Below are 12,150 nucleotides of genomic sequence, written 5' to 3' on the forward strand. Positions count from 1 at the left end.
CCAACCGAATGACTTTTTGCCAACTTTCAGGCATCATCATTATCCCTCCATCACAAAACTTCTTCTGGCATTTATTAGCAAAAACTGAACTTGGTATAATTTGATCAAAACTAAAAATATGATGTATGATCAAGACCAAATGGTGGATGTGGCAAAACTTCCCATTTCTAATCAAGCTCCAATAATTTTAGCCGAGTGGCCAAAGATATGTATAGTAAATAAAATAATCAACTTACCAAGGACGAAGTGCCAAATAATCTGTACCATCCGATGACAATATTGGACAAATTCAGATCATCGAGAAGAATCTGAGCGACACCCATAAAATCACGTTTGTTTCTGCTGTGATCACCCCAAACTGTGACCTATAAAAATGAAAAATTAATAAGAATTTAGAAAATTATACGAAATAAATAAAGTTTGGTTCAAGATAATATTGTGATCTGATAATTAATTCTTTCTAGTTTGATTACTAGATTTGTCTAAACCTACTATGGTATGGTATATTATTGAATAAATCAAAATATCAATTGAAATACATTAATATAGACCATATAGACAAACAAGTAGACCAAGCAAATTGCACAAACTTCTTTTCCTGGATCTAGACAACTACAAATCAATTAATGAAATTACATATTGCCATATTCAGTGCAGTGTTAGCTCTGTCATAAAAATTTGGTAGTTCATCTCCAATTACATAATTCACTACTAATAAAATATTATTATGCAGATTTGAAATTTTTGCAGATTTGAAATAAGATTTTTTACCTGCATGATGCTTCCTTGCAGACCTTTCCGAAAAGTGAGATGTTGCTGGAAAAGCGGATCGAGAGTACGTCGAGCATGTCCTGTTTTTCCTTTATCTAAAACTCGTTTTCCATTCACAATAAATACTTTGACAAAAGGCAACGGTAAAATTGCTGTATGCGATATGTTCAGTAAGTCGCGGGCTCGTATCACCTCCACCTGGATAAAAAATAGAATTAGAATAATAAAAAAATTTTAATAACTTCTAAATACCTTAAATAAATTTTTAAATAGAAACAGTAGAAATATCTTTTTTTTGTCCTAGAAAATATTACAATTTTTTACCTCAAGACATCCCTTCTGGAAACACAGCGAGAGTTGTATGTCCCCATAGATTGGTGATCCCAGAACCTGCCTTCCGACCAGTTGACCAGGACCCAAGCCTCCGATGAAGTCTGCGAGCTGGTTGCTTTCCGCCGCCAATCTGAACGAAGGTGACCACCTGAGTACACGGCCAACGTGATGGTGTGGTGCAAGATGAGAGATGAACAGATGCCATGAGGTGCAAATGGAAAAGTTTATGATGTTAGGAAAATGTTATAGTTACTAAAATTTAGGTAAACATTGAAGTGATACTAGATAAATATCTTGAACTTCTTAAATTGAATTACTTCAATAAGTTGAAATTAGGAGAATGGCTTAACTGATTCTAATAAAGTTCATGATTGATAAGTTTGATGGAATCAATGGTGTGATCTTGATTTCAATAAAAACATATTAACTAAATCTGCTTAAATATCCCAGTAAACACCATGTGATTTGAGCGGTGGTAGCAATCTGAAATCCACAAGCGTGCCTTCAGCACTGTGACGCCAATGTGGAATCTATGTGGATTTCAGATCACGACCGCCGCTTCGTGTTTACTGGCATGTTTAATTTTTTAAGTATATTATAAAACCAAATCAAATTCAATAAATCGATTTAAGAACGATAAATATAAACAAATTCATATTATATTTTCAAAAAATATTGAAAAAAGATTTAGTACCTTAAAGATATAGTTGATTTCAAAATAGATCATGAATGAAAGAAATGAAATGATAAATTTATTCATTTAGACTAGCCTGCATTTCTATATATTTTCCAAAATTTGATTCAATATTATAATTGAATAACTTAAGTAAGAAATTGCAAGAGTAATATAAAATACAGACTAGTCTTCAGGTTTTACTTAATTTCATAAAACTATATCATTGTTATAGTGTCAGCAAATATAAAAATATAAAAACAGTTTTCAGAGATATGATGAAATAAAGGAATTTTCGTATAGACGAGAAAATTCACAAATACATAGTGTGCTTAAGTTATGCCAATATTTTGAGTGCAATAGAAGTGTTTTGGATACAGAAATCACAGTTTTCATACATTTTACACACAACAATACAATGAAAGCAAGAAAGTACGAGTACAATGCAGTTATAATACACAAACAAACAGATTTAATTTGTGAAAACAGCTTAAAGCCAGGCACATTTAAAAATCAGTGTAAAATAGTCGATAAATAAAAAATGTATTTTGAAATATTTCAATAAAAAGCTAAACTATTAATTGAAACTCCCTTTGCTCTTCTTGAATTTTTATTAATCCTGAGAACAAATTTTATTTTACCAAGATGATATAATAAATAGCTTTATAGTGAATTTTATTTTGTAAAAAAAAATATTCAAGCGTTAATATTATTTTTGTTTAGAAACATTAAAAAATCGTTTTAAACTTGAAACTTAAAACATTAAAATATCAAGAATTTTCAATAGAGTTTCCAAAGTTTTTACTTTTCAATCTTTGTTCACGTTTTTTATAATTTATATAATAAATTTGCCTATGTATATTTAAAGACGATACTGCAAATAAGTCATATTAAAATATAGACACATAATATAATATAAATTATCAAATAAATTTGCAACGACAATAAAAATTTAAAATAATATAAAGTACGATACAATAGTTAAATTGTGGTAAACAACAGCTTTAGTAGTTGTTTATATACTCAGATAAAAGCAAATTAAATCCCATCATTCCAATACTATTAGAATATTATTTTAAATATAGAGAATAATGGAATATTAACTTAGTGTGCTAAAAGCAATGAAATATAAAACCACATTTAAAATATTTTTGCTTAAGTTTCATTGACCTTAGCACTACTAATATAAAGTGTATGTTTTGTGCAAATTTTCATCATTATTGTTAAATCATATAAAAAAATTGCAGACGTGTGTGCACTTTTAACATCAATTCAAAGTATCAAATGACATCAAGATTTAGGTTTGAAATTGTGCATTTAGAATCATATTTTGCAAATGGTATATGAATGAAATCAAGTAGTTAGAACAGAAAATTATTATTAATATTTTGACAAAGAGAAACTCATTTGGAAAAGTGAGTCCTTATCATAAAAAAAATTGAAATTTCTAGAGTGAATTATAAAAATATTCGTTGAATTGAAGTTTTAAAAATAGATTTCTTATGGAATAGATAAATAAAATCATAGCAAGTGCTAATTGCTCAAGCATTATGGAAGCTTCTGTTTATGTAATAAATATTGATTAAATTTTACATATTTTGTTTTCAAATAAGATGCACATTGTAAAATTGTTAAAAGAAATTATTCAACGACAGTGCAGCGAAAAGATAATTTTCACTTATACATTGGCGCATAGAATTTGTTAGAATTAATCCAGTATTTCGACAATACTATCAAACTTATACAGTATTTATAGTAACTAAAAATTCATTGAAAGTGTGACATGATTTTGAATGCATTTATCAAATAAAATCGTTTTTTTGGATATATTTTGAATAAGATATGTATAGAATTAATAAGGTATATATTTATCATACCTCTTTGAAAATTGACAATTAAGCAATAATTGATAAAAGCATTCGTTAAAGATGACAGGCAAAACATGGCAAATAGATTATAGTAACAATAGATCAACAGGGCGGCCAACAACAGGCAGATCTCAGGCAATAACGAGACGACAGCAGTACAACGCTAAGGACATCTCAAACTGAAGAGACGGCTGAAGAAAAAAATTAACAGTCTGCTTCTCTGAGCAATGTGCTCGTTTTTGATGGAAATTCTTGCTACAGAATAATAATTAATAGAAAACTTATCCACAAACCAGAAAAGTAAAGATGTAAAGTAAATCACCTTGATGAGCCAATTCTCGGATAAAATAGACATGTTATGGCAATGCTATGTTATGGATCTACATTTGTAGGAGTTGGTAATAAGTTGAATGGCCAAAAAGCTATGTATTTGCTATGCAATCAGGCGTTTTACACATAAATCCTAAACTCCAAATGCCCCAAATGTGAAATATCAATTTCATCATTAGAGCAACTTTCTGGTGTCTCTTTGACACCACAAATATGTGAAATTAGGTTTTATATGTAAAAAGCCAGATCGCGCAGCAAATAGAAAGCTTTTTGGCAGTTCGTTACTACCAACTCATACGAATATATTTAGAAACATCAATTTTTCTTAAGTCTGAAATGTTCAACAACTAAGTTTTATTGCGTAAATGTCATATAATGATACGATTTAGTATTTGATAAATTTTATTATAAAAATATAATTTCGATTATGTACCTAATGATGTTCTAATATTTACAAATAAAGGTAGTTAGATATCATTATTCACTTCACGTAGGGTAAGTTATAGTAATCGCAAAAAATCGAAAATGACATTTTTTATATTTCTTTACGTTTCAAAGGTTTCTGAACATTTTTACATACCTCAGCAAAAAAATATGTATGTGTGTGCATGTGCGGATACAAATTTTCGTCGACGATGTTGAAAATGCGGATCAACCGATTTGAATGATTCACAGAACATTCGATTTCTATTAATAAGAAGAAGTGCTGATTAGTTTATGAACAAGACAGGTATAGCCGTTTCGAAGATACCGGGCAAAAATGACAAAAATGATAAAATGAAGAAATGATTAAATTTTTGGAAAGGCAGGCCTAGCGGTTTGAGAGATCGAGTAAAAAAGTGAAAAAAAAATGCCATTTGAAGATCAAAAATAATCATTAGACAAGAGCACATCAAATTATCTGATATTTTATAGAGATTTCATTAATAATTATTTCTATGGGTTCCATATCAATCATTATCCGTTTAGACTGTAACGCGGCGCTTACGCGCTTCGATATTTCTTTTCTAAAACAGCCACGCAGCACGATCTCTTTGAAAAAAGTTCAAAATCTTCAAAAAATGTCACAATATTAAAAAAAGTCAAAAATGTCATTTTTTCAAAAAAATTCGAAAATGTCATTTTTTCAAAAATTTTCGAAAATGTCATTTTTTTCAAAAAATTTCGAAAATGTCATTTTTTTCAAAAATTTTCGAAAATGTCATTTTTTCAAAAATTTTCGAAAATCTCATTTTTTCAAAGTTTTCAAAAAATTTAAGGCTGTTTTAAAAATTTTAATTTTTCGGTAAGGGTGGTTTCAACAATTTGCCTTAAGGCACGATGCCATGCTACACTAGTTTAAATTAAATTAGTATCTCATTTTTTCAAGGTTTTCAACTCAGCCTTTTTTAAAAATTTTAATTTTTGGTAAGGGCAGTTTCAACCATTTGCCTTAAGGCATGATGCCATGCACCACTAGTTTAAACTAAATTTGTTTTTTTTTGACAAAAATACAATTCTGTGGATTTGATTCTAGTACGTACTGATACTCTCCCTCAAAGTAGAGGAACAAAAGGCATAGGAGGAGCTTGAACTGCTAGTACTAATTTATAGATAGTTATCCCGACATTTGTTGTTCGTTGTTTGGGCTATGAAAGCCAATTTGTTTTGATATAAAGTAATCATATCTAATTTATTTTAAACAAAAATACTGTTTTGTGGAATTGATCCTGGTAGATATAGAAGCATGTAGAGAAGAGTCATGCCTCTACATATAGATCCGTAACATAGAAATACCATAACATACTTATTTTATCCAAGAATTGGCCTCAATCTGGCATTTTCCAGCTGTCACTAAATTCACTAAACTCTCTTTGGTTTTTAATAACCTGTATTTTTTACAACTATTTTATCCGGCAAGAATTTCCACCTGAGCATTCGACCCGCACATCGCTCCATACTCACGGATATCCTTCGGCACTGGATATAGAATTGAGGCTGCCGGCCCTTTCGCCGCGCGTCGGGGCAATGTAATTGGCGGGCGTCACTTCTTGCGAACGCTGAATGCTGCCGGATGACGCACGTTTTCTGTTCGACGGACGCTCTGTCCAGACGTAATGAATAAATAGATTTTACAACAACAATATAGAAATAAAATTCAATCATAAGGCAAGACAGAAATCCAAAAGAACATAATAATATTATACTGCTGCTGCTGCTGCTGCTGATATAATAAAAAAAATAGTGCTGCTGCTGATATATGAAACAAATATCATTAGAGAGCTGATATGTACAAGATACTTTTGGCTCAATTCTTGGATAGACATCTCACGGCAAGTTTATACTCATTTCGTAAGAACGTTATTATAAGTGTAATAGCTATTTTCGGACACCAGTTTAGTGGGTATGGTACTCAGGAGATAGCATTTGAAAATTCAAATATCTAAGTACTGAAGCGTTGCATAAAGTGTGCGCAAATTAAACTAATGTTATTTTGACATTCATGCTATTTGTAGGTTAGATTTTAGCTGCTCTCAGTATCAAAAATGTAAATAAACGCTGATATAGTCATAAATAGTCACGATAATAAGTGAACCGAGAATATCAAATTATCAACATAATCCTATTTTAGAGTATGTTACCACTGAAGACCAGTCCAAGAATAAACCCAATTAAGTCCGAATAATTTTTTAAATGTTTGTACGCTTCAATCAAGAAAAATGTAGTATTTTAAAATAATCCGAGATGAGTTGTTCATACTTAAATATGTTTAGGAAAACTATGTAACATAACAGATTAAAGTTTGAATCGTCTTTTTTTAAATATCTCGATTCTCCTTAAATTATTAAATAAACTAACCTTAAACTATTTTAGAGTATGTTACAACTGAAGATCAGTCCAAGAATAAACCCAATTAAGATCAAATGATTTTTTAAATGTTTGTATGCTTCAATCAAGAAAAGTATTATAAAATAAACTAAGATAAGTTGTTCGTACTATATGTGTCAGAAAAACTATGTAGCAGATTAGAGTTTAAATCGAGTTTTTTTAAATATTTTGATTCACCTTAAATTATTAACAAATATTAAAACACAATAAATATTTCAATATCAAAGTAGCTGAAATCAAAATTCATTAATAGATAGTACACAACCACATTGAGACACGCCTGTTAGAGAACAAATATGTTAGTTAAAATTCTTATAACTATACATTTTCATAATATCTGAAAGAAACAGAACTGCATTAGTGGTAACTTATCTATTTACAAACCAAAGTTTTCCTACCGTTAAAAGTCAAAAATGGTCAAATAACTTATTTAAAAATGGATAAAAACGTGTGATTTTTTTGTAGTTTGTGATCTATTATGACTTTTAAAATTTGCGTGTGAATCAATGGTTAAAAAAGCACGGTATTAAAAATTTGAATTATTTTGCTATAACTAGCGAGTGAAATATCACATCACCAAAAAGACATAAGTTATAATTATTTATAAGCAGGTGTACTTTGCAATGCATCTAAAATAAAACAGCACTATTCTAGACAATTCTATTGCATTATTTAAACATATCTATGCACTGATTCTATTTACACTCATAATTAAAATTTTAAAACTTTTTATCTGATTTTGAAGCCAATCGTTTAATATTATGAGTATAATATCTATTTGTAATTCTCGCTACTTAATCTTTATTTGCAACCTGTAATTTCCTTTTTTCATCATAAATCTGAAAAATACGCACGTGAAAAACATAAATATAATAAACAAATCAAATCAAGCAATTAAACAATAGTAATTTTTGGAAAATAACCATACCGTTTTAAATTAAATAAATATGCAAAAAATATTTAAATATTTTTTTACATAACATAACATAAAATAAGTCACAATAATACAGATACAAAACACAACAGTAGGTCGAATACAATTTAAAATAATAATTTTCCGATTGTCACATGTCACAATTTTGGTACTAAACGAAGACTGTTAGGGTGTAACACATTGTGTGCGAATGTTGAAACATGTATCGTTTATGGTCATAAATAAAACAATCTGCAGTTCTACGTGAAGTATCCAACCTGTCGCCGTCGTTGGAACCCTCTCCGTCGCTGGACTGCGAAGACGCCCTCGAGGAAACAGTGTTAGGATGAAGACGCATCAGGGCATCACCAGGAATGACCTCCTCGCTTCGGTGCACCGTGAAAGAGTTCTTGCCGCGCTTGCCGAAACCCATGCGTCTCTTACGGCCTGGACGCGTGGTTAGTCATTTAAAATTCATTTGAATAACAAGGAAATAGATAATCATAGACATTCTTGTATTAGTGGGTATATAAGATTTAGTGTGATTAATTTGTGTGTTATATTATCAATATATTGCCGCGTTCGCAAAAACAAGTGTAGAGACCGTTGAAATAATTGGAATGTATAAAGAATGTCCTAGCTTAATACTAACTGTTATCCATAACCAATTACCCATTTGGAAATTGGGGTATAAACAATAGCAATTATTTTGGTGAAGTACAGAAATAATGAAGACATATGCTAGATATGTTTATACACTAATAAAACAATGATTCAAATAAGAAAAACCTAGTTTAGATAAAAATGCAACCAGTAGAATGCTGATTTTATATATAAAATTATTTTCGTCGACAAAACGTAACGATTTGTTCTCTTATCATTGTTTTAGCTAATTCATCAAGGGCTTGTGATAGTATAATGAAGTTGAATATAATAACTACAATAATTTTTAAAATTGCAGATAAGGAAATAATATTCTTCACTTTGCAAGTATCTGTTACATTTAATTAGATATTAGAGTAGCAAATTTTCGAGTGCTAAACGTTATAACAAAGTTGTTCTAGCAGTTTAGTACAGTTATAGAAATGCATGAATATTTTCTAATTTGCTCTCCAGCCACCTTGTTTTCAAAAAAATATATATTATTAATAAAGTTAATTCACATATATGCGTTTGATTTTGTCTAAACTGTATTCTATTTCTAACTGAATTTGTGAAATATTTTTCTTCAAATAAAAGTGTCTAACAAACACTTGCATCTGCGCTTTGATAGAAATCTGTTCAATTATCCCTTTTTCTCCTGCGTTCATTATCAATGTATAATATTCAAATTTTCTTTCAATAACCCAAATAAAATTTTTCACTAACCTGTCGCAGACAGCTGTGACGTCGAGTTGCTCTTTTTGCCCATGCCAGTCGCTCCAGGAAAATCAGATCGTGTACGTTCAGCCCTCGTACTACCACCAGAACTATCTCCACTCTTCGTAGGTGAACGCGAATCATCAGTCTTAGAAGCCCTTGAAGGTTCTTCAAGACTCTGAGGTGTAGGCGTTAAGTGAGCAGCTGTGTCGCTCAGGCTGCCATCTGTAGTAATAGAATATAGGATTAAATGATTTGTATATTGAAACAGTGCACTATGTTATCACAAGTTAACATACCAGTCTTATCATCGGGTGGCACATCGGTGTTAGATAAACTTCTAGTGAATTGCCCTCTTTTACTTCCTCTTCTAGATGGTGGAGCATCTCTATCTAAACCAAGTCCTTCACGATCCCGTGGACTTCTGCTACCAACTTCAACTCGGACGAGACCAGAATGTTCATAGTCCGCACTAGAGAATTAATTACATAATTAATTTAAAGGTATATAAAATACTCCATACATTTTTTTCTGAATTTATTTTACTACCTGAGTCCTCTGGAACCTCGTGGTCGCTCGCTCTGTGTGGAAAGAGCACTGCTTGTCACACTAACTACTGATTCCAAATCAGAATCCAAACCACCAGGATAATCTTTATCAGGCGATAGTAGATGACGTGGTCTTGATCGTCTATCTTCATATGAATGCGTCGCCAAGTCACTATCAGAAAGACCTGCATAATGTCTATCCCAGCCTGAAATAATAAAAAAGGATTGATATTCGCTATCCATCCCCTGGATTTTCAAAACTGGATCTACGATGTAAACAAACATTAAGGTGTGTTATTAGGAAAGGTAGAGATTCACTTCTTAAATTAATTTCAAAATCAGTGCAGTTTCTAATTACCAGAACCTGTGCTTCTGTAAGTCTGCATTTGCCGCAGTCGATGCTTCATAGATCTTGCTCTATCGTCTAGATCTTGAGTCATCATACGATCTCTTATTGCCCTATGAAGAGTCTGAAAAAAAGTTTTGTTAAATAATTTATAAATATATAGTTATTATTATTATTCCTTAGTTCCTACACGTTATATTTATGCTTTTTGCTACAGTTAAATAAGATTTGATAAAAGACTTATGAGAGTCATATCATAAGGTAGCAATACTAAAAAAGCTGTCAATCGTATGAAGTTAAGAAAAAGTAATTGATGTAATAAACAAAAGTTTTTTATCCTACCTGAGGTATTTGCGGCAACTGCCGTTTCTTGGGCGACCCCGTCGGCGTGGCAGTTGCACTCCTACTTTGAAATCTATGAGAAATACCCGTATGACCACCCATTCCACCACTGCTCATATATCCGCGATCTTCCCTCGTATAATAATAACCCCTTTCCGCATAGCCACCATCCGAGGACAACCTAACCTCAGGTGGTGATAGACTACGATGACCTGTCGGCGATTTGCTCCTGGACCTCGAATGGTGTCTTGAAGAAGTTGTTGAGTGGTATTGACTACCGTGATGATCTCTCCCATAGTGGTTGCCACTAGTGTGATGACGCGAACTAGATCTGTGATGGTTTTCTGATGGAGAATCCGTAGGTGCTGCGGAATGAGAACGTTGGCCTGATGCGATTGGACCGTTCTAGAATAATAAAAGAGAAGCAATAAGAAATCCGAAGTATTAGGAATAGACTTGTTGAAATAAAGAAATGGTTATGTTATTTTGTATAAGTAATTATATACCTTTCTGTAACCGTGACCGTACGGCAAAGTGTCGCATTTCTCCCGATTCATCATACCAGCTGCTCGTTTTCTGCCCTGCGGAGACATATCTCTCCGCGATCTACGTTCACTTACGTCCATCGGATGATAAGAATGCTATTCAGAGAAAGAATAATAACAACTTAATATTTCACCTCATTTTAAATTATGGCATCAGTGTCCGTCTCTCTTTTATGATTATTACCTCTGGTGGAGGACTCGAACTAGATCCAACACTCGAAACACTAGCGCCGTCTGCAACAAATCTTCGACTGCCGCCTGTACCAGTGCTGGTGGCGGTTCCCGAAACCGCCGAACCGCTTCCGCCAGCAGTTTCTGATGCTGCTAAATCGAGCAGCAATAAATCACACTCTGATGTTGTATCTGAATCGGACAAACGAGATGTAGTTGTTGAAGGAGGGGAAAGGTGATCAGTCGGTGTCAGGATCATGTCCAGATCGTGAAGACCTCCAGTAGTTGGTACCGCGATCGGATCATATTCGCGCCGATACTAAAATAAGTAAAAGTACAATCAGTAAATTATCAGTAAAACATTAATTTTATATTTCAATATTATATAAGTACGGCTTTTTTAAAAAATACACAACGTTGAAAAATAGTTCACTTACTGAATGTGATAACATAACATCTTCATGGGCAGCAAGATAATACCACTCAGGTTCATCGTCTAATGGACAAACACTTAAATCTAAAAGAACTTCACCCAAGAAATCGTTTGCACCGTAGCGAACGTAATCCCACACTGTTACCTATAAACCAAATTAGATTTAATATTTTTCTTGGAAAAATATTATTATATTCCTAGCATTAAAAAAAATTGGCTTGACAATGGAAAATGATTTATTATCAATCTTAAACAATAATTAAGAGAGTTGGCGATTAATTATTTGATTTATTCTATTAAGCTATTGGCGCTCTTGTGGTGCAATTCAATTACCAAACTATTTTCACAGAAAACAGTAGGAATAATTTATGAATTTATCATCATAATTCTCTTCATACAAATATTAAACTTTACCTCAAATATTCTATGTTTAAGGTCCGCTCTTCTTATCCCACTATATACGAAAGTTTGTGACCAACGAGGATCATTTGTGTTTGCTAACGTTTTCGTTCTTCTTTTCGATTTTTCACTTCTATCAGGTAAAAGAAAGATTTTTGCATAAGGATTTCTTGGTTGACCGCCTTGTCTTGGAGTTAGACCAGCGCAACATACGATGGTTATAATTAATTGAAGAGCAGCAGGATCAAAAC

At 32.0% G+C, this 12,150-nt stretch overlaps 1 protein-coding gene across 1 annotated transcript; it reads right to left on the bottom strand.

Annotated features, from left to right (window-relative positions):
- Nucleotides 1–227: 227 nt before the first annotated feature.
- Nucleotides 228–11,639, bottom strand: LOC113370006 (regulating synaptic membrane exocytosis protein 2-like). The gene is made up of 12 exons (XM_026610643.1): nt 11,505–11,639; nt 11,081–11,386; nt 10,858–10,992; nt 10,352–10,756; nt 10,022–10,133; nt 9,665–9,869; nt 9,415–9,587; nt 9,125–9,340; nt 8,035–8,203; nt 1,096–1,234; nt 772–969; nt 228–365 (listed from the first exon to the last, which is right to left on the bottom strand). Exons 1-12 carry the CDS (start codon nt 11,517–11,519, stop codon nt 228–230), a joined length of 2,211 nt encoding a protein of 736 aa, XP_026466428.1. The 5' UTR covers nt 11,520–11,639.
- Between the last annotated feature and the right edge of the window lie 511 nt (nt 11,640–12,150).

Source organism: Ctenocephalides felis, unplaced genomic scaffold (assembly GCF_003426905.1).
Source record: "Ctenocephalides felis isolate EL2017-DRISC unplaced genomic scaffold, ASM342690v1 CF-g0.4_SCAFFOLD_01492, whole genome shotgun sequence".
In the NCBI taxonomy this organism is placed as follows: Eukaryota; Metazoa; Arthropoda; class Insecta; order Siphonaptera; family Pulicidae; genus Ctenocephalides; species Ctenocephalides felis.